The sequence below is a fragment of the Delphinus delphis genome, chromosome 15 (assembly GCF_949987515.2).
Source record: "Delphinus delphis chromosome 15, mDelDel1.2, whole genome shotgun sequence".
Classification (NCBI taxonomy): domain Eukaryota; kingdom Metazoa; phylum Chordata; class Mammalia; order Artiodactyla; family Delphinidae; genus Delphinus; species Delphinus delphis.
Genome location: NC_082697.1, coordinates 79,001,210 through 79,024,903, shown reverse-complemented (window position 1 = coordinate 79,024,903; position 23,694 = coordinate 79,001,210). Strand labels below are relative to the sequence as shown.

Genomic DNA, 23,694 nt, shown 5'->3' with positions numbered 1-23,694 from the left:
GGGAAGCAGTGCATCTCACCAGCAAGAACAGAGCCCAGGGAAGGGACCCACAGCACAGGGATATCCGCTCTTTCCAGCTGGAGAAACGCGGTTACCAGTTTTCCTCCTCCAGCCATAAAAAGAGCCTTTGCAAACAAAACTGCTGCCTGGGGCTGAGGGCCTGAGACTAAGCTTGAGAGGAGGACCTGAGGGGTCAAGGCTCTGAGCACCTGCTACATGCCAGGCTGTGAGCTGGGAGCAGCTGTTGCTTTTCGCCGCCTCTTCTTTCTCTTTGGATCTGGGTTGGGTGTAACTTCTGGGGCTGATGCTTCAGCCTGTGAGACGGAGCTGGAAGAAAAGAAGAGTGAGTTAGATGTGCCCCAATCCTCCAGCGTCTTCCAAGCAGGCCCCCTGCTCACTCACCTTGGCACCTCTACCCGTTCAAGTACAGCAGTGAAGAAGCCGCCAGTGAGCGTGGTCTCAGGGGAGGCCCGGAGGCAGTGCTCAGCACCTGGAAAAGTGCCAAGGCCTCGGTGCGGCCAGGAGGGGAGGACAGGAGCCAGCCTGCAGAGAGGAAATGGAACGGGCTTCTAAGTAAGAGGGCGGCCCTCGCCCCAAGACCCTGGTGGACACCCACTACCTGAAGGCTGCTGGGCTCTGCTGCAGGGCGGCTCGCACCACGTCTTCGTTCTCCTCCTGGTAGAGGGAGCACGTGGAGTAGACGAGGCGCCGCAGGGCGGGGAACGTGAGCGCGTGGCTCAGCGCCCGCTGCTGGAAGGCAGCCAGTGCTCGCAGGCGCTCCTGGCTCGGTACGCTGGTCCCGGGCTCCTCCAGCTGTCTGGTCAGCATCCCTAGGGAAGAGTGCTTTCACCACACGCTGCCTGATTTCGTATGAAATCCCCACATACAGATGAGCACATCTGACCATTCACAGGATAACCTGAGCCAGAACTAAACCTGAGGCCAAAACGAACGACCACCGCCACACACCCCCCCATCCCCGCTCTAAGGCTGCTCTGGATCTGTGGGGCCCTTGGCCGCATTTTCCCCCATCTCACCAGAGCCACTACAAGAAGGATCCAGCAAGATGTACTGGACCTGACGATAACGCTGGTCTGAGGGCGAGACCTCCAGGAAGTCCTGCTCAGCCAGCTCACAGCAAGAAACCCCGGCCCGGGCCAGCAGCGTAGCCGTAGAAGCCAGCCGCTTGGCATCCAGGTCAAAGGCAAAGATCTTCCTAGGGAGGAGGGCAGAGTTGAGGTGAACTGAGAATTTATGTAACACGTAAGAGCCCACAGGTCTGACACAGTGACACGTACCTGAAGTCAGGACACACAGAAAATCATACTTAAATGTTTTTAAATTCTCAATATTTAAAAAGGGTCAGTGGGAGACTTCCCTGGTGGTCCAGTGGTAAAGATTCCACCTTCCGATGCAGGGGACGTGGGTTCGATCCCTGGTCAGGGAACTAAGGTCGCACGGCCTGTGCACCACAATGACCGAGCTCGCGCACCTCAATGAGAGCCCACGTGCCTCAAACTACAGAGCCCACGCCGCAACGAAAGATCCTGCACGCCTCAACCAAGACCCTGTGTGCCACAACTAAGACACGACACAGCCAAAAATAAATTAAAAAATTAAAGTGAGTCATGTGAAGTTTAAAACAAAGTTAAAAAAAGTAAAGGTCAGTGGTTAGAAATAACTGCCCAGGGCCCTCTGCCCCAAGGGCTAAGGGATTCACATCTCACACGTGTAACCCACTGGGAAGCTTAGGGAACTGCCCTAGGTCCACGAGGAAATATTTAAAGGGAAGACCTCCTTTCAGCCTTCATGACCTACTGGAGTTGAGTTCCTTATTTCTTCTTATAAAATATAGGATCAGACCCCACCCCACTCTGTCTGACCATGGCACTCACCCTTGGTTCTTCAGAAGGGCAGCCAAGTGACTGGTCTTATTGCCTGGGGCAGCGCATGCATCGATGACATGGGAACCTGGAGGTGGAGCCAGCAGCATGGCCGGGAGACAGCTCGCCTGGCGGCGCAGAGCACAGGGGCTGGCTCAAAGGGACCCCAGGCTGACCACTCCCCTCCCGCTCCTCCCATTTCCACCCATCCACCCTACCTTGTCTTGTAGGATGAGGTGACCAGCTTGGTACAGTGGATGTTCATGCAGATCTGTTCGGGCAGGAAACACGAGCAACTCCGGCAGCAAGGAATCCAGAAGAAAGCACTTCCCTTTGAGGGCCCGTACGTCCTCGAGGCTGCCGGGGAATAAGAGCTGTTCATGCCACATTTTCTGAACCCCTCCGTGCCAGGCAGCAAGCCAGACATTTCACATGTCACCTAACTGCTTATTTATGCAACAAACTTAAAACTGCTATGAGTAAATTAACAAGCTGATAAGATAGAGGCAGCAGTTAAGAGAACAGGCTTCTCAGGCCAGACTCTAGGTTCAGGATCCCACCTCCATCATTTACCAGTGGCGGCAGCACTGACACTTCAGCCTCTGTCTACAGTTCTGGAAAATGGTAGATCTCGTGAGGATTAAATGACATGCAAAATACTTAGGAAAATATTTTGCACAAATTAGACACTCACTAGCCAGTACTATTAAAACACAACCCTGGGGAGAGGGGCCTGGTTCAGGGAGGTAAATGCTGAGCTGATTCCTGATGTTCATATAAGTAACCTGAGGAGGTAAGGTGAAAACTGTACTCTCCACACTGCAAAGGAGCATTGTTCATTCACCTGACCCACGTAGAAAACAGGCCTAGAGAATAACAACTCAGAAAGCTATGAAGTAGCAGAGCTGGAATTCAAACCCAAACACAACCATTCTCTACCACCCTGGTCACTAAGCAGCATGCTAGAGGCAGATGGGGGAACATCTACAACAGATGGAGAGAGAGAGAGAGAGAAGAGGCAGCTTCCCAGAGCTGTCAAAGGACAGACCAGGAGGTAGGTGAGTGCAGGGAAGCCTGGGGTGAGGAGCAGCAACCACTGTAATAACAGGTGCACAGAGTGCATGGCAGATGGGCCTGGAAAGGAAGCAGGGGGCACAGCGCAATGGAGAGCCACGGGTTTTCAGCAAGGGAGTAAAGCATCAGATCTGGCTGCAGATCTCTGCAGCCAACACAAGGAGGACAAACATGACAAGAAAGTCTGGAAGTGGGGAGACCAGTTTAGGAGATTATTCTGCCAATCATGATAGGATATGATGCTTAAACCCAGGCAGTATCCAGGAGGACAAAAAGAAAGATGCTGAAGGCACAGTAATAAATGACTGAAAGGAGAGGAGGGAAGCATCTATGATGACTCAGTTTCTGCCTTGACCAAATGGGTGCATAATGGTGATATCTGTTAGGTTAAAACAGGGAATGCACAAGATGCCAGTGCCAGGAACGCAAGGATGGTTCAACACCCACAAAGTAATCAATGCGATATACACAATTAACAAAAAGGATAAAAATCACATGACCATCTCAACAGATGCAGAAAAAGCATTTGAAAAAATTCAACACCGGGCTTCCCTGGTGGCGCAGTGGTTGAGAGTCCGCCTGCCGATGCAGGGGACGCGGGTTCGTGCCCTGGTCCGGGAAGATCCCACATGCCGCGGAGCAGCTGGGCCCGTGAGCCATGGCCGCTGAGCCTGCGCGTCCGGAGCCTGTGCTCCGCAACGGGAGAGGCCACAACAGTGAGAGGCCCGCGTACCACAGAAAGAAAAAAAAAATTCAACATCCACTCATAAAAACTCTCAACAAACTGGGTATAGAGGGAACACACCTCAACATAATAAAGGCCATATATGACAAGTCCACAGATAAAATCATACTCAATGGTGAAAAGCTGAAAGCCTTTCCCCTAAGATCAAACACAAGGCAAGGATGCCCACTCTCGCCACTTTCATTCAACCTAGTATTGGAAGTCCTAGTCAGAGCAGTCAGGCAATAAAAATAAAAAGCATCCAAATTGGAAAGGAAGAAGTAAAACTGTCACTATATGCAGATGACATGATTTTATATAAAGAAAACCCTAAAGAATCCACCAAAAAACTATTAGAACTAATAAATTCAGTAAGGGTGCAGGATACAAAATCAATATACAGGGAATTCCATGGCAGACCAGTAATTAGGACTCCGCACTTTCATTGCCAAGGGTGCGGGTTCAATCCCTGGTCAGGGAACTAAGATCCCACAAGACATGTGGCATGCTCCCCCCCCAAAATATATATATACGAAAATCTGTTACATTTCTATACACTAATAATGAACTATCAGAAAAAATTAAGAAAACAATCCCATTTACAATTGCATCAAAAAGTAAAAAATTCCTAAGAATAAATTTAACCAAGGAGGTGAGAGAGAGACCTGCACACTGAAAACTATAAGACATTAATGGAAAAAAACCTGAAGATCAAAAAAAAAAAAACAAAACCTGAAGATCACACAAATAAATGGAAGGATATTCTGTGCTCATGGATTGGTAGAATTAATACTGTTAAAATGTCCATACTACCCAAAGAAATCTACAGATTTAACACAATCCCTATCAAAATTCCAATAGCACTTTTCACAGAAACAGAACGAACAATCCTAAAATTTGTATGGAAGCTCAAAAGACCATGAAAAGCCAAAGCAATCTTGAGAAAGGAAGAAAAAAGCTGAAGCATCATGCTCCCTGATTTCAAACTATATTGCAAAACCTATACTGCAAAACCACAGTAATCAAAACAGTATGGCACCAAGGAGAAGGTCAAGGTGGCAGAGTAGGAGGATGCTGAGCTCACCTCCCCCCCAATGAACATAGCAAAAATACATCTACAATGTGGAGCAATTCCCACTGACAACAAACTGGAGACTAGCAGAAAGACTCTTATACAACCAAGGGTGTAAAGAAAAACCCACATGGAATATGGGTAGGAAGAGAAGCAATCAGGTCAGGACCTGTGCCCCTAGGAGGGGACAAAGAAGAGAGGGATTACACAATCCTCCTTGGGTTTCAGGATGCTGGCACCATCTGGGTGGCATCACCTGAAGGACCACATGGAAGCTGATTCCCTGCCACAGACACCCTCACTATTCATTACCAAGAGGAACTCCTATTGATACTGTGGTGTAATACTTGTAGACTTTTAAAAAATCAGTATTTATTAACAACCAGGAAAAAAATGGAGCTCATACTTAACATATGACTCCATGACTTGTTTTCCCATTTGCTATATTGTCAATAAACATTCACACCATCAATGTAAGCAGCTCCCTGATATTTCACAGTCTGGATAAAACCAAAATTTACTGAACCAAATACATATTGTTGGGATATTTTAGAATAAATGTAGATCGAGACCAATTTTCCCCTATTCGAAACAAAATTATGAACATTTCAGAAGTGCAATCTAACAATAAATGACTAAAAGCAAAATTGCTCAAAAAGGATACACAGGGCTTCCCTGGTGGCGCAGTGGTTAAGAATCCGCCTGCCAATGCAGGGGACACAGGATCAAGCCCTGGTCCAGGAAGAGCCCACATGCCACAGAGCAGCTAAGCCCACATGCCACAACTACTGAGCCTACGTGCCACAACAACTAAAGCCCGTGTACCTACAGCCCGTGCTCTGCAACAAGAGAAGCCACCACAATGAGAAGCCTGCGCACCACAACGAAGAGTAGCCCCCCTCTCACCGCAACTAGAGAAAGCCTGTGCGCAGCAACAAAGACCCAACGCAGCCAAAAATAAGGGTGCACAGGTGAGTGGTTCAAACCACATTATTAGGCACCACAGCCCTAGGGTCTGACACCAGGAAGATGAATCCCCTTAGCTGGTTTGAAAACGAGTAGGACTTACAGAACAGCTGTTAGAAACCTAGATTCCACTCATGAAAAACAAGCACATGCTTGATTACTCCAGGGAACAAGGTGCAGGAAGCTGACTGAAACAGCCTGGGACTCTGGCTGGTTTCCTGCAAATGCCCCAGCCCAGTGCACACCCCAGCCCACGTCAAGCAGCTGCACTGATTCCTTGGCTCTGGCACAGCTCTACGCTAGGGAGAAGGCTGCCGGTGCCAAGGAGAGTGCACAGTTTGGGGGGTGGGGTGGGGACGAAGCCAGCTCAGACCTGGCATGGCATTCAGTTGGGGCAAGGGCAGCCATTACTGGCATTCGTAGAAGCAACAGATCAGGAGTGGTCTGGAGCTGACTGGCATGCCAGGACTGCCCCAGAGTGTGCCCCAGCCCGTGCCAAGCACCCACTCCAGCCCCTCTTGCTCCAGCACCACCCCCTCTGGGGCAAAGGTGCCATTGCTGGGAGCAGGGTAGAAAGCACACTTAGAGGAAACAGAACCAGTTCAGACCCAAACCTCGGCTTCTGCTCCAGTATCCTGGGACCAGACACCACTCTCAGTAGGGCAGTGACAGCCACTGAGAATAGGAAAAGCCCTGGCTCACACCTGGCTCTGGCTCTAGCTCTAGCCCCTCCACCTCCAGCCCCACCTCCCACCAAGGTGATAGCTGCCAGCACACCCTGGGGAAAGACATGACCTGTGCTTACTTTAGATCCAGTTCTCCCACCAAAGGCACTGGGCACACAGAGAATGCATAGTGATGCTCCCACACAAGGATACCCCTTCGAGACTGGGATAGGTAACTTTTTCACCTAATTTCATAAAGTTAAGCGAAATAAGAAGACAGATGAATTTGTTCCAAACAAAAAAAACAGGGAAAAAACCTGAAAAAAAACAACTAATGAAACAGATAAATAATTTACTAGATAAAGTGTTCAAAGCATTAGTAATAAGAGTGCTAACTGAACTAGGGAAAACAGACGAACACAGTGAAAATTTTTACAAGGAACTAGAAAATATAAAAAGGAACCAAGTCAAAGCTGAAGAATACAGTAAGTGAAATGAAAAACACACTAGAAGGAATTAACATCAGATCAAGTGATACAGAAGAACACACATTTGATCTGGAAAACAGAATAATGGAAACTACCTAATCAGAACAACAAAAAAATCTTTAAAAAATGAGACCAGTTTAAGGGATCTCTGGGACAACATCAAGCGTACTAATATTCACATTATAGTGGTCCCAGAAGGAGGGGAGAGAGAGAGAGGTCAAAAATGTATTTGGTGAAATTATGGTTGAAAACTTCCCAAACCTGAAGAAGGAAACAAATATCCAGGTATAGGAATCACAGAGAGTCCCAAACAAGACGAACCCAAAGAGACCCACACCAAGACATCATAATTAAAATGGCAAAAGTTAAAGACAGAATTCTAAAGGCAGCAAGAGAAAAACAAAGAGTAACATACAAGGGAATACCCAGAAGGCTACCAGCTGATTTCTCTGCAGAAACTTTGCAGGCAAGAAGGGAGTGGCATGATATATCTAAGGTGCTGAAAGGGAAAACCCTACAATGTAGGATACTCTATCCACCAAGATTATCATTTAGAATTAAAGAAGAGAGAAAGAACCTCTCAGAGAAGCAAAAAATAAAAGAGCTCATCACTACTAAACCAACTCTAAAAGACATGTTAAAGGGTTTTGTCTAAGTAGAAAAGAAAAGGCTATAACAAGAAGTAAGAATTTATAGGAAAGGAAAAATCTCGCTTGTAAGACAAACATATAGTAAAAGTGTGGATCAACCACTTAAGCCAGTATGAAGATTAAAAGACAAAAGTTGTAAAATCAACTATAACTACAATAAACAGTTAAAGGATAAACATGAAGATATAAAACATGACATCAAAAACACAAAACATAGGGGAGAACAGTGAAAAAACATACATCTTTTAGAATGTGTCTGACCTTAAATGGCTATCAGTTTAAAACAAGTAGATACAGTTATAGATCAACATATATGAACCCCATGGTAACTACAAATCAAAACCTACAGTAGAAACACAAAAATCAGAGAGAAAGGAGCACAAGCATACCACTTAAGAAAAATCCTCAAACCACAAGGGAAGAAGCTAAGAACAGAGAAGAGCTACAAGAACACCCAGAAAACAAGCAACAAAATGGTACATACCTATCAACAATCACCTTAAATGTCAATGGACTAAACGACTCAATCAAAAGACATAGGTAGCTGACTGGATTTTAAAAAAAACAAGACCCATCTATATGCGGCTTACAAGAGGCTCACTTCAGAGCTAAAGACACACACAGACAAGTGAGGGGATGAAAAAAGGTATTTCATGCAAATGGAAATGACAAGGAAGCTGGGGTAGCAATATTCATATCAGACAGAGTAGACTTTAAAACACAGTCTGTAACAAAAGACAAAGAAGGGCATTATATAATGATGAAGGGATCAATAAAAGAAGAGGATGGGGCTTCCCTGGTGGTGCAGTGGTTGAGAGTCTGCCTGCCAATGCAGGGGACATGGGTTCATGCCCCGGTCCAGGAGGATCCCACGTGCCACGGAGCGGCTGGGCCCGTGAGCCATGGCCGCTGAGCCTGTGCGTCCGGAGCCTGTGCTCCGCAGCGGGAGAGGCCACAGCAGTGAGAGGCCCGCGTACCGCAAAAGAAAAAAGAAGAGGATATTACACTCAATAACATATATGTACCTAATATAGGACCATCTAAATATATAAAGCAAATATTAACAAACATAAAGGGAGAAACAGACAGTTATAAAATAACAGTAGGAAACTTTAGCACCACACTTACATCAAGGGACATATTGTCCAGACAGACAGAAAATCAATAAAGAGGCTTCCCTGGTGGCGCAGTGGTTGAGAGTCCGCCTGCCGATGCAGGGGACACGGGTTCGTGCCCCGGTCCAGGAAGATCCCACATGCCGCGGAACGGCTAGGCCCGTGAGCCATGGCCACTGAGCTTGCGTGTCTGGAGCCTGTGCTCCGCAACGGGAGAGACCACAACAGTGAGAGGCCCGCGTACCGCAAAAAAAAAAAAAAAAAAAAAAAATGTGGAGAAGGCATGAATAGACATTTTTCCAAAGAAGACATACAGATGGCCAACAGGCATATGAAAAGATGCTCAACATTGCTAATCAGAGACATGCAAATCAAAACCACAATGAGCTATCACCTCACACCCATCAGCCATCAGAAAGGCCATCAACAAAAAGAACACAAATAACAAATGTTGGCAAGGATGTGGAGAAAAGGGAACTCTAGTACACTGCTGGTGGGAATGTAAATTGGTGCAGCCACTATGGAAAAACAGTATGAAGGTCACTCAAAAAACTAAAAATATAACTACCATATGATCCAGCAATTCTACTCCTGGGTATATATGTGAAGAAAATGAAGTAACACTAATTTGAAAAGACACATGCACTCCAATGTTCATAGCAGCATTATTTACAATATCCAAGTTACTGAAGCAACCTCAGTGTCCATCGATAGATGAATGGATAAAGAAAATGTGGCATACATACACAACAGACTATTACTCTGCCATAAAGAATGAAATTCTGCCATTAGCAAGAATGTGGACAAACTTGGAGGGTATTAGGCTTAGTGAAAGAGAGAAAGACAAATTCTGTATGTTATCACTTATATGTGGAATTTAAAAATAAATTAACAAATACAACAAAACAAACAGATTCACAGATACAGAGAACACCACAATGGTTACCAGTGGGGAGGGGTGTAGTGGAATAACTGAGGACATGGAAAGGAGACGTGACCCGTGAGCCCCCCCTCGGCAAACCGAGGGCTAGCGAATAAGTCAGAACCCCTCGGCAAACCGAGGGCTAGCGAATAGGCCAGGACTGCAGGCAGTCCTGGATACTTTGGGCACTGATCCATGAAATGACCTCAGTATAATCAGAACACAAGGAAACGTCCTTGTGCTACTTTAGTATAATCAGAATGATGGGAACACAAGGAGATGTCCTTGTGCTGCTTATGAGCTCAAGGACGAAGCACGGCATGTCAAGAAAGCCCATTGTTGCTTGTATAATCAATAAAAGCATATGTTGCTGCTTTGGATTTCTGGAATGTTAAGAAAACAAGTCTTAAGATGTAAACATAGATAATGCTTAAATAAAAGCTACCACAGCAGGACAGACGGCACTGTATTCTACTGCTGTGCTTCTGCACAATTCATCTCGTGTGATGAGCTTACTTTGGGCCCTGTCATAACAAAACTACAACAGAGGGGGAAGGAGGGAGGGGCAAGATAGAGGTAGGGGATTAAGAGGTACAGTACAGAGAATGTAGCCAATATTTTATAATAACTTTAAATGGAGCATAATCTATAAAAATATTGAATCACTATGTTGTATACCTGAAACTAATATAATATTGTAAATCGACTACACTTCAATTTAGGGGAAAAAAAACAGTACGGTATTGGCATGAATATAGACACAGATCAACGAATCAGAATAGAGAACCCAGAAATTAACCCACAAATATATGGTCAAGTATACAGTTAAGGAGCCAAGAATATACAGTGAGGAAAGGACAGTCTCCTCAATAGACGGCATTGAGAAAACTGGACAGCTGCGAATAAAAGAATGAAACTGGACCACTATCTTACACCGCACACAATAAATTAACTCAAAATGGATTAAAGACTTGAATGTATGTGGCATATTACTCAGCTATAAAAAAGAATGAAATCTTGCCATTTGTTGACAATATGGATGGACCTAGGGGTTATTATACTAAGTGAAATAAGTCAGAGAAAGAAAAATACTATATGATTTCACTTATATGTGGAATGTAGAAAAAAGATGAATAAACGTAACAAAACAGAAACAGAGTTACAGATACCAAGAACAGGTGATTGCCAGAGGGCAGGAGGGTGGCAGGGAGGAGAGAAATAGGTGAGGGAGATTAATAGGTGAGGGAGATTAAGAGGTACAAGCTTCCTTGGGCTTCCCTGGTGGCGCAGTGGTTGAGAGTCCGCCTGCCGATGCAGGGGACACAGGTTGGTGCCCCGGTCCGGGAAGATCCCACATGCCGCGGAGCGGCTGGGCCCGTGAGCCATGGCCACTGAGCCTGCGCGTCCGGAGCCTGTGCTCCGCAACCGGGGAGGCCACAACAGTGAGAGGCCCGCATACCACAAAAAAAAAAAAAAAAGAGGTACAAGCTTCCAGTTACAAAAAAAATGAGTCGGTCTTCCCTGGTGGCGCAGTGGTTACGAATACGTCTGCCAATGCAGGGGACACAGGTTCGAGCCCTGGTCCAGGAAGATCCCACACACCGCGGTGCAACTAAGCCCATGTGCCACAACTACTAAGCCTGCGCTCTAGAGCCCACAAGCCACAACTGCTGAGCCCACGTGCCACAACTACTGAAGCCCATGTGCCTAGAGCCCGTGCTCCACAACAAGAGCAACCACTACAATGAGAAGCCCGCGCACCGCAACGAAGAGTAGCCCCCGCTCACAGCAACTAGAGAAAGCCTGCACGCAGCAACGAAGACCCAATGCAGCCAAAAATAAATTAATTAATTTTTTAAAAAAATGAGTCACGGGTATGAAATGTACAGTATGGGGAATATAGTCAATAACTATGTAATATCTTTGTATGGTGATGGATGGTAACTAGACTTATCAATTGTGGTGATCGTTTTGAAATGTACAGAAGTATCAAATCACTATGCTGTGTAACATGAATTAACAGTGTTATAGGTCAATTATACTTCAAAAACAAATCAACCAACTCATAGAAAATGAGATCAGATTTGTGGTTACCAAAGATAAGGGGGAACTGGATGAAGGTAGTCAAAAGGTACAAACTTCCAGTTATACAATAAATAAAGTATTAGGAACGTAACATACACCATGATAAATATAATTAATACCGATATATGTTACATATGAAAGTTGTTAAGAGAATAAATCCTAAGAGTTCTCATCACAAGGAAGAATATATTTCTTTTCCATCTCTTTCATTCTGTATCTATGTGAGATGATGGATGGTCACTAAACTTACTGTGGTCATCATTTCATGATGTATGTAAGTGAAATCATTATGCTGTGCACCTCAGACTTCTACTGTGCTGTATGTCAATTACATCTCAATAAAACTGAAAGGAAAATAAAAGACTTGTATGTAAAACCTGAAACCATAAAATGCCTAGAAGAAAACAGGTGTAAGCTCCTTTACATCATCCTTGGCAACGATTTTTTGGATTTGACACCAAAAGCAAAGGCAACAGGGGCTTCCCTGGTGGCGCAGTGGTGGAGAGTCCGCCTGCCGATGCAGGGGATATGGGTTCGTGCCCCGATCCGGGAAGATCCCACATGCCACGGAGCGGCTGGGCCCGTGAGCCATGGCCGCTGACCCTGCACGTCTGGAGCCTGTGCTCCGCAAGGGGAGAGGCCACAACAGTGAGAGGCCCGCGTACCACAAAAAAAAAAAAAAAAAAGCAAAGGCAACAAAAGCAAGCAAAACAAACACAAAAACCAAGTGACACTACATCAAAGCTTCTGCACAGCAAAGGAAACCATCAACAAAATGAAAAGGCAATCTATGGAATGGGGGGAAATATTTGCAAATCATGTATCTGATAAGGGCTTAATATCCAAAATACACAGCGAACTCATACAACTCAACAGTTTATTAAAAACACCCAATTAAAAAATGGGCAGAGCCTCTAGAGAGATATTTTTCCAAAGAAGACATACAGATGGCCAACAGGTACACTACACTGTACGGTTGTTAGCATAAGTGACACCATCATAAGTCAGGACAGTTTCTCCTGTCCTGCTGACTCTACTCAGGACTGTACTGTGCAGTAAATCTTCTCTGCCGTCAGGGCTTTGTAGTTAATAGACAGTGTTTAATAATCATTAGGACCAGTGGCCTCTATGCTCCGTTAGTCCCCAAACAATGATGAAAACCTTCGCTGGTGTATTCCCAGCACCCATGAGACTCATTACTGATTTATAAATCTTGACTTAGGAATGCATGCCCTGTTTCCAAGGACCTACCCGCATACCCTAGGTTAACTATAAAATTGTCCCATTGGCCCCTCTGCTGTGCAGAGTGCAGCAACGAATCCTTCCAGATTGTTGTCTGACCAATCCCACCCCGTAAGTTACCCTATAATAAACTGATCCATTGATTATCTAGAGCTGCCTGCCTCATTTTTCGGCCTCCTGATGCCTTCTCAGTTCAGTGGGCACTTTTCATTCCCTCCATCCTCCAACAATTGGCAAGCCAGTCAGGAAACTGAAAACGACACAGGAATGGGTAAAGGGGCAGTAAAGCCCATTGATGGTAGGGGAAATCCCAGGCTGGCCAGCCACTTCCACGTGCAGTGATTTGGCCAGGCTTAGGGAACACTTCCAGCCAGTTTGTGAGTACAGGGATGCCCCCAAAACACCAACGGGCTTATGAGATATATCAACTGAAGCGGTGGGAAAGCAAAAAGTGGAAAAACAAAGTAAGCTATTGCATTGCATGACCTTTGTTATGCGCTCTAATGACTGGCACAGAAAAAGAATTACAGCTCAACAGGGAACTAAAGAAGACTAAAGAGGCGCCGGCATTAGAAAGGGATGTCCAGATGGCATGTTCCACCACTTCAGACATAATTAAGGACAATACAACAGGAAGAACATGTTGAAGTGATAACATGTAAGATGCCTAAAATGCAGGGCCACAGGCTGTTCCATTCAAACGTGAGGAGCTTTTCATAGGAGAACTGGGACCCCAAGAGGTGGGATCCTTGGGATAACTACATGTCAGAAGATGTGGACATAACTCTAGAGGAGGAAGACCTGCAGGCAAGACCTCTGATCCAAACTACAACACAGGCCACTAGGGAGCCAGGAGATAACCGAGACGAGATCCCTAGAATCCAAGACACAACTATGCGGGGATATTTCTCCACTGAGTTAGAATTCACTGGCAGGTTTAAACAAAAGAGTAGGAAAGGAATTGCAGCCTGGGTGCTCCGTTCATGGGATACTGGGAGAAATGACATTATATTAAATGAGTCAGAAACATCAAAAATGGCCTTGGTCACAGCACAGCCCACCCTCCAGCAACATTTGTATGCGACTGGGTTGGGAGAAACCCAAGGGTGGCTACAGCCACCTTGATTGACTAGATACGTGCAGGTATACACACGGCTGGGCCAAATGAGGGGGATGTGCCGTCCCCATCCTGAAGATCGGCCTCTACGCAAGAGTTACAAGAAATAGCTACGGGAATTGGGAACAAAGCATGCTACCTATGCTCCTAATTTCCGAGAACTTGATGAAGAGTTATTTACAACAGGTATAAAGGATGGTATCCTGCAGTCTACTCTAGGAGCTTGGTACGGGACCTTAGTTTCAGTTTTGGCCCCAATGGTTAATCGACTCATTCAGACGGGGCACCCATGACAGCTGATCTAAGCAAAACTGAAAAGATCTGGCATAAGAGAAACAGAAGGGGAGACAAAGGCAAAGAGAAAAAAACGAAAAGTGAGGACACTAAACAAAGGGGCCCAACTAGAATTTCCCACAATTATGGTAAGACCTGGTATTAGCTGGAACCCGTAAGGAGAATATAAATAACCTAATCCGATCCTTTTAACCTCATGGAAAGCATTACCCAATGAAATAAGTTTACTCTTCAGCCAGCAAGAGAAAAAGAGGAACAGGCTTAAGCCTATGCTCCACAGGGGCAGGAAGATAACGAACAGGGGTGCAGGGCTTCCCTGGTGGCGCAGTGGTTGGGAGTCCGCCTGCCGATGCAGGTGACGCGGGATCGTGCCCCAGTCCGGGAGGATCCCGCGTGCCGCGGAGCAGCTGGGCCCATGGGCCATGGCCGCTGGGCCTGCGCAGCCGGAGCCTGTGCTCCGCAACGGGAGAGGCCACAGCAGTGAGAGGCCCGCGTACCGCAAAAAAAAAAAAAAAAAAAAAAAAAGAACAGGGGTGCATACGCCCCACTCCTAGGGGTTAGGGGTGAAGTCAAGGTTGCTCCTTGGTGCAGGCCACAAGGGGCAACTGGAGGTCCCATACTGAACTATTAGTCCCACACCAATAAACAGACTGTCCTGGCTTTAACAGACAGTGTGCCAAGTGTACCCTGATTTATGGGAATCCATCCAAGTTCCAAGGGGAAATACAAGCCACTGATGGATATGGAGGCCAGAGGTGAGGATGAAACAAGTGAGCCTGTATTTACAAGTTGGAAGACCCCCCACCCCCCGGACCCTGCTCATCCCCTTCTGGTTTATATTTTCCCCATACCTGAGTATATTTTGGGTGTGGATGTCCTACGGGACCTGGACCTCATAACCAGCATGAGCGAGTTCCACTTATAGATCCGAGCAGTCAAGCCTGCAATGGTGGATCATGGTAAACGGGATCCTGTAAAGTTGCCTATCCCGTGGAGAGTGGTGGCAATAAAAAATATCACCTACCTGGGGGACAGGAAAAAATAACAGCTACTGTCAAGGAATTAGGGAAGGTGGAAGTTAAAAGACCGGCACAAAGCCCGCTAAATAGCCCCATGTGGCTGGTGGAAAAACCAAACCTGGCGCATGATAGTAGATTACAGAGAATTAAACAAGGCAACACCTCCCTATCTATGCAGCAGTTCCAAACAGCCCAACCCCTGGATCCAATTCCTCTTCCCTTTAGACAGATCACTGTGTCTTAGGTTTGTCTAATACCTTTTTCAGCACACCCTTAGATAAGGAGTCCCAGGACCAGTTCACCTTCACGTGGAATGGGAGACAACAGACTTTTACTGTCTTATCCCAAGGTTGTCTGTATAGTCCTGCTGTATGTCATGGGATGGTGGCCTGGGATTTGGAAAACCGGGCTTTCCCTCCCTCTTTAGTTCTCTATCATTACATCGATGAGATGTCAAGCTGTGATGCCTTGCGCTCTCTTCCCCAAGCCACTACGCCTCTTCAGGAACATTTAAAAGCACAGGGATGGGAGGCAAATGTCAACAAGGTGCAAGGACGGAGACAGTCAGTAAAGCTCTTTGGAGTTACCTGGTCTGGCAAGACTAAAGTGATGCCTGAGGCTGTTTTGATAAAACACAGGTGTATCCCATGCCCTGACATGTAAAAGAACTACAGGCCTTTATAGGTCTGCTAGGGTACTGGCACCCTTCTACTCCCCACCTCGACCAGACATTAAAACCACTATATGCTTTAATGAAAAAGAGAACAATCTGGGACTGGAATACCCCACAAGAGGCTTCTGCAAAGGCCAAGCTGATTGTCCAAGGACTGAGGGTGTTAATGCCAGGTGCAAGTTGCGAATTGGATTTAAGTATATACATCCAGATGGGTTTGGGTGGAGGCTCTGGCAGCAACAAAATGGGAAATAAGTCCTGCTAGGAGTTTGGTCTCAATAACAGAAAGGGGCAGAGAACCGGTATGGTCCTAAAGAAAAACAACTGTCAGCAGTTTACCTAGCCTTACAACAAACCAGGGGTCTGACCACTGACCTACCGGCTGACATACAGAATTCCTACCTGTGTGCGACTGAGCACCTTACAAAGTGTAAGCCTACTCAACAGAAAAGCACCCTCTCCCGGGAGGTGCATGCCTGATTAGGGCCGGTGACCTACAGCGACCCACCAAAGACCCCCGCAACATCACCTGCTGCATCCCCTCTACCACAGGTACAGGGAGATACCGGGATGCCCCCTGCTAACACATGATACACGATGTCAGCTGTAGGGCCAAGCCGCTCGGTGGTCCTCCACAGCTGCTTGGCTCCGGATGTCCTCTGGTTCAAGGGACTGAACCAAGTAGTCAGTGGGCAGAACCCAGAGCCACGTGGCTGGTGATCACCCACAAACCCATGCCCCTCAAGCTTACCACTTGGCATCAAAATAATCGGGAAATATTAAATAAACCTCTGTGGGGGGCTGAACTGAGGGCTGATATTTGGACTGCCTGCGCGCAACCAGGTGCCAGCATGACCTTATGGCACTCGTCAACTCTGCCTGGTCATCACGAAGCAGCTGCATTAGCAAGAGCTTTGTTCCTGGAAGAATTACAGACCCCCTCTGACATAGCGGACTGGCTCCACCGAAAGTCGGGACACAGAGGCCCCAAAACTTGGGAAATGGTAAAAAAGCAGCATTTGCCTCTCCAATACGCAGACCTCTGAGTCACAGATAAGGGCGGCCCTAGGTGTCCTTTGAAGTGCCACCCTCTTCGACACACTCCAGGGTACACTGGACGCTCTGACCATCCAGTTACCAGATGACAAGCGGACTACATAGGGCCTTTGCCAGTGTCAGAAGGACATAAATATACTCCAACCTGTGCTGACACAGCCACTAGATTGATGCAATCCTTTACCAGTAAGAAAACCAACTAGGCTGCAACAATCAGAGGCCTGTCAAAATTGGAAGTTATGTATGGAACACCAGCCCAAACTGACATGAACAAGCAATCATTTCACTGGACATGAAATACAAGAGTGGGCAGAAACCCCAAGAAATACTTTGAACTTTCCATCTACCATACAGTCCCACCATGGCTGGCCTTATAGAGCATGTCAACATGTCAGAAGCCACATTAAAAGCCCCATCTCCTGACTGCACGCTAAGAGGTTGGTCCCTCCCCACTCCCTCCACGTTAAGAGGTCTGAAACTATCAGATGATTAAATGCTGTCCCCAGGATGACAACCTGCAGATGAATGGCTACCTGACCAGACACCAAGAGCCTGAGACTGCAGGTTCAGAAGGGAGGCCTTAAGCCTACCCTGTAGGAAGGTCTCCTTTCGCCACTGCCACAGGACCTCTGACCTACTGTTACTGTAATTCATTAGCATTTAAATTGGTCTCCCCCTTCCAGGTGGCTTGTATCCTAATCCCTTGGGGCCTGGGTATTGCCTTCCCTCAATCAGGCCTTTTATATGGTAATGGGCCCCACCCAGACCCAAATCTCTCCAAAGCATTAGCACAAGGACCTGAAGTGGGTTTGCTCAAGTGGGTTCCTGCTGAGGCCCCAGGTACTGAAGACATTAAAGGACAAAATGAGTCATACCACCTGCCAGGAAAAAGGCCAAAACCAGGGGTGGTTTTGGCCAACGGTGATCAAACAGCTATGGTGCTCATAAATGAGGATTTGCCTACCTTTCACCCCTAAAACATCTGTCTTATCACTCATAGTGTGTGCCTCATAGACTCCCTGGCTCTGGTTACCAGAAGTGTCCTCCTCTCCTGGGCCTCAACATATGCGAAGGTCCACAATCGCTCTGACTGCTGGGTCTGCAGCCTGTCTCCAATGCAGAGTAGATGCCGTGGACAGTTCATCTGTCCCACAGAACGGGACAATGGCTTGGTGACCAAAAATCCCCTTGGTGATCTGGTTCCTATACATGAAAGTTCTGTTTGATTATAGTGACTCTAAACAATATGTTTTTTCCCTGGTGCAAAACTGGTCAAGTAATCCCTGGACTCCCACAGCTTATATTTGGGATGGTTTAGTGTGGCTGGGAGCTGCACAAGGAGTCTTGATGTCCAGAGCCCCCACCTGCATAGGAAGGACCAACCACGCCCAAACAAATCACAGATGTATGGGGGGCTTCCCTTTGAAGTCTGCTGAGGAACTCACAACATATCAAATGATGAACGGACAGGAACGGAAGCAGCTTCCTATAGAACAGGCGACTTCATGGCTCCCAAACAAGGGATCTGGAAATGTGGAGCTTATCTGTGGCCTTATTTGCTGTAGTGGACGGGCCAATGCGCCGTCTCTTCTGGGCCGTACATACACCTCTTTACCAGGAGTTCCCTATAACCTTCCTGCTATTAAGTCCAGGTGGTGGGCCCATCATAGTATGTCATGGTGGGAATGGCCGACAAACAAGAAAACCAGTGTAAGTGCTAAACTAGAAATCCAAGTGTTAGCAATTTACCCCATCAGCTTTGAATGACTCCCATCTCTCCATGAAACCAGGAAACCACTCAAATGAGAAAGGTGGTGCTGCAAAACTATATGGCCTTAGATATGCTGACAGCCTCACAGGGAAGGACACGCACCGTAACTGGGCAGGAATGCTGCATTTACATCTTCATGTGAATCCAACATAACCGATTAGCACTCCCATATGAAAACAGTCATTAATCAAATGGATGAAATCCCCTTTGCCCATGCTTTACCCACTGGCTTACTTCCCTCCCAGGTAAATGGAGAACCATAGTTCTTACTATACTTTTGTTTATTAGGAACACTTTGTTCGTGCTACTTCTTATACTGTTGCTTTGGGCTAGGGATACAAAAGCCACCTCTCGATATCTAGCCCTAGGGTCTACGTGGAAAAATTACAGACAAGATTATACGGGCCATCAAGATGTCAGGAGTGGAGTATATGGCTGTTAACATAACTGCCACAATCTTGGGCCCTTACAGTTTCTCCGGTCCTTCAGCTGATCCTACCCAGAACTGTACTGTGCAGTAAATCATTCCTATGTCATCAAGGGCTTTGTAGTTAATAGTGTTAATAATCATTAGGACCAGGTGGCCTCCGAGCTCTGTGAGTCCCCAGAGATGAAAACCTTCACTGACATATTCCCAGTGCCCACAGGACTAGTTACCCGTTCATGAATCTTGACGTAAGAATGCACATCCTGTCTCCAAGCACCTACCCCATACCCTAAGTTAACTATAAAACTCTCCCAATGGCCCCTCGGTGGTGCACAGGACAGGCATGAATGCTCCCGGGCTGCTGTCTGCCTGATCCAGATCCCACTCTGTGAGTAAGTTACCCTGTAAAAAACTCATCCATTGATTAGCTGGAGCTGCCTGCCTAGTTTTCAGTCTCAAGATGCCTTCTCAGTACAGTGGGTGCTTTTTGTTCCCTCTGTCCTCCAACATATGTGAAAAGATATTCTACATCACTAACCATCAGGGAAATGCAAATCAAAACCAAAATATCGGAGAGGAACCAAGATGGCGGAGTAGAAGGACGTGCTCTCACTCCCTCTTGTGAGAACACCAGAATCACAACTAGCTGCTGGACAATCATCGACAGGAAGACACTGGAACTCACCAGAAAAGATACCCCACATCCAAAGACAAAGGAGAAGCCACAGTGAGATGGTAGGAGGGGCGCAATCACAGTAAAATCAAATCCCATAACTGCTGGGTGGCTGACTCACAGACTGGAGAACACTTACACCACAGAAGTCCACCCACTGGAGTGAAGGTTCTAAGTCCCATGTCAGGGTTCCCAACCTGGGGGTCCGGCAACGGGAGGAGGAATTCCTAGAGAGTCAGACTTTGAAGCCTAGCGGGATTTGATTGCAGGACTTCGACAGGACTGGGGGAAACAGAGACTCCACTCTTGGAGGGCACACACAAAGTAGTGTGCACATCAGGACCCAGGGGAAGGAGCAGTGACCCCAGGGGAGACTGAACCAGACCTACCTGCTAGTGTGTTGGAGGGTCTCCTGCAGAGGTGGGGGGTGGCTGTGGCTCACCATGAGGGCAAGGACACTGGCAGCAGGAGTTCTGGGAAGTAATCTTTGGCGTGAGCCCTCCCAGAGTCAGCCATTAGCCCTACCAAAGAGCCGGGAAGGCTCCAGTGCTGGGTTGCCTCAAGCCAAACAACTAACAGGGAGGGAACCCAGCCCCACCCATCAGCAGACAAGCAGATTCAAGTTTTACTGAGCTCTGCCCACCAGAGCAAAACCCAGCTCTACCCACCACCAGTCCCTCCCATCAGGAAACTTGCACAAGCCTCTTAGATAGCCTCAACCACCAGAGGGCAGACAGGAGAAGAAGAAATACAATCCTGCAGCCTGTGGAACAAAAAACACGTTCACAGAAAGACAAGATGAAAAAGCAGAGGGCTATGTACCAGATGAAGGAACAAGATAAAACCCCAGAAAAACAACTAAATGAAGTGGAGATAGGCAACCTCCCAGAAAGAGAATTCAGAATAATGATAGTAAAGATGATCCAGGACCTCGGAAAAAGAATGGAGGCAAACATCGAGAAGATACAAGAAATGTTTAACAAAGACCTAGAAGAATTAAAGAACAAACAAACAGAGATGAACAATACAATAACTGAAATGAAAACTACACTAGAAGGAACCAATAGCAGAATAACTGAGGCAGAAGAACGGATAAGTGACCTGGAAGACATAATGGTGGAATTCACTGCTGCAGAACAGAATAAAGAAAAAAGAATGAAAAGAAATGAAGACAGCCTCAGAGACCTCTGGGACAACATTAAATGAAACAACATTCGCATTATAGGGGTCCCATGAGGAGAAGAGAGGGAGAAATGCCAAGAGAAAATATTTGAGGAGATTATAGTTGAAAACTTCCCTAACATGGGAAAGGAAATAGCCACCCAAGTTCAGGAAGTGCAGCGAGTCCCATACAGGATAAGCCCAAGGAGAAACACGCTGAGACACACAGTAGTCAAATTGACAAAATTTAAAGAAAAAGAAAAATTACTGAAAGCAGCAAGGGAAAAATGACAAATAACATACAAGGGAACTCCCATAAGGTTAACAGCTGATTTCTCAGCAGAAACTCTACAAGCTGGAAGAGAGTGGCATGATATATTTAAAGTGATGAAAGGGAAGAACCTATAACCAAGATTATTCTACCTTGCAAGGGTCTCATTCAGAATCGATGGAGAAATCAAAAGCTTTACAGACAAGCAAAAGCTAAGAGAATTCAGCACCATCAAACCAGCTCTACAACAAATGCTAAAGGAACTTCTCTAAGTGGGAAACACAAGAGAAGAAAAGGACCTACAAACACAAACCCAAAACAATTAAGAAAATGGTCATAGGAACATACATATCGATAATTACTTTAAACGTGAATGGATTAAATGCTCCAACCAAAAGACACAGGCTTCATGAATGGATACAAAAACAAGACCCATATATATGCTCTGTACAAGAGACCCACTTCAGACCTAGGGACACATACAGGCTGAAAGTGAGGGGATGGAAAAAGATATTCCATGCAAATGGAAATCAAAAGAAAGCTGGAGTAGCTATCCTCATATCACATAAAATAGACTTTAAAATAAAGAATGTTACAAGAGACAAGGAAGGACACTACATAATGATCAAGGGATCAATCCAAGAAGAAGAGATAACAATTATAAATATATATGCACCCAACATAGGAGCACCTCAATACATAAGGCAACTGCTAACAGCTATAAAAGAGGAAATCAACAGTAACACAATAATAGTGAGGGACTTTAACACCTCACTTACACCAATGGACAGATCTTCCAAAATGAAAATAAATAAGGAAACAAAAGCTTTAAATGACACAATAGACCAGATAGATTTAATTGATATTTATAGGACATTCCATCCAAAAACAGCAGATTACAATTTCTTCTCAATTGCGCAGGGAACATTCTCCAGGATAGATCACATCTTGAGTCACAAATCAAGCCTCAGTAAATTTAAGAAAATTGAAATCATATCAAGCATCTTTTCTGACCACAATGCTATGAGATTAGAAATGAATTACAGGGAAAAAAACGTAAAAGACACAAACACATGGAGGCTAAACAATACGTTACTAAATAACCAAGAGATCACTGAAGAAATCAAAGAGGAAATCAAAAAATACCTAGAGACAAATGACAATGAAAACACGATGATCCAAAACCTATGGGATGCAGCAAAACCAGTTCTAAGAGGGAAGTTTATAGCTATACAAGCCTATCTCAAGAAACAAGAATAATCTCAAATAAACAATCTAACCTTACGCCTACAGGAACAAGAGAAAGAAGAACAAACAAAACCCAAAGTTAGCAGAAGGAAAGAAATCATAAAGATCAGAGCAGAAATAAAAGAAAGAGAAACAAAGAAAACAATAACAAAGATCAATAAAACTAAAAGCTGGTTCTTTGAGAAGATAAACAATATTGATAGACCATTAGCCAGCCTCATCAAGAGGGAGAAGACTCAAATCAATAAAATTAGAAATGAAAAGGAGAAGTTACAATAGACACCGCAGAAATACAAAGCATCCTAAGAGACTACTACAAGCAACTCTATGACAATAAAATGGACAACTTGGAAGAAACGGACACATTCTTAGAAAGATATAACCTTCCAAGAGTGAACCAGGAAGAAACAGAAAATATGAAGAGACCAATCACAAGTAATGAAACTAAAACTGTGATTAAAAATCTTCCAACAAACAAAAGTGCAGGACCAGATGGCTTCACAGGTGAATTCTATCAAACATTTAGAGAAGAGCTAACACCCATCCTGCTCAAACTCTTCCAAAAAATTGCAGAGGAAGGAACACTCCCAAACTCATTCTATGAGGCCACCATCACCCCAAAACCAGACAAAGATACTAAAAAAAAAGAAAATTACAGACCAATATCACTGATGAATATAGATGCAAATATCCTCAACAAAATACTAGCAAACAGACTCCAACAGCACATTAAAAGGATCATACACCATGATCAAGTGGGATTTATCCCAGGGATGCAAGGATTCTTCAATATATGTAAATCAATCAATGTGATACACCATATTAACAAATTGAAGAATAAAAACCATATGATCATCTCAATAGATGCAGAAAAAGCTTTTGACAAAATTCAACACCGATTTATGATAAAAAACTCTCCAGAAAGTGGGCATAGAGGGAACCTACCTCAACATAATAAAGGCCATATACAACAAACCCACAGCAAACATCATTCTCAATGGTGAAAAACTGAAAGCATTTCCTCTAAGGTCAGGAACAAGACAAGGATGTCCACTCTCACCATTATTATTCAACATAGTTTTGGAAGTCCTAGCCACA

At 45.5% G+C, this 23,694-nt stretch overlaps 1 protein-coding gene across 1 annotated transcript in view; it reads right to left on the bottom strand.

The window, feature by feature from the left end:
• Positions 1-74: 74 nt before the first annotated feature.
• NSUN5 (NOP2/Sun RNA methyltransferase 5) overlaps positions 75-23,694 on the bottom strand; it is a 28,243-nt gene continuing 4,623 nt past the window's right edge. The window contains exons 5-10 of the mRNA XM_060032257.1: positions 2,102-2,240; positions 1,896-2,011; positions 1,038-1,216; positions 620-830; positions 403-543; positions 75-327 (exon numbers count right to left, since the gene is read on the bottom strand). Of these exons, the coding sequence (XP_059888240.1) occupies positions 213-327; positions 403-543; positions 620-830; positions 1,038-1,216; positions 1,896-2,011; positions 2,102-2,240 (901 nt within the window). The 3' untranslated portion in view covers positions 75-212. The remainder of the gene's footprint in view (positions 328-402; positions 544-619; positions 831-1,037; positions 1,217-1,895; positions 2,012-2,101; positions 2,241-23,694) is intronic.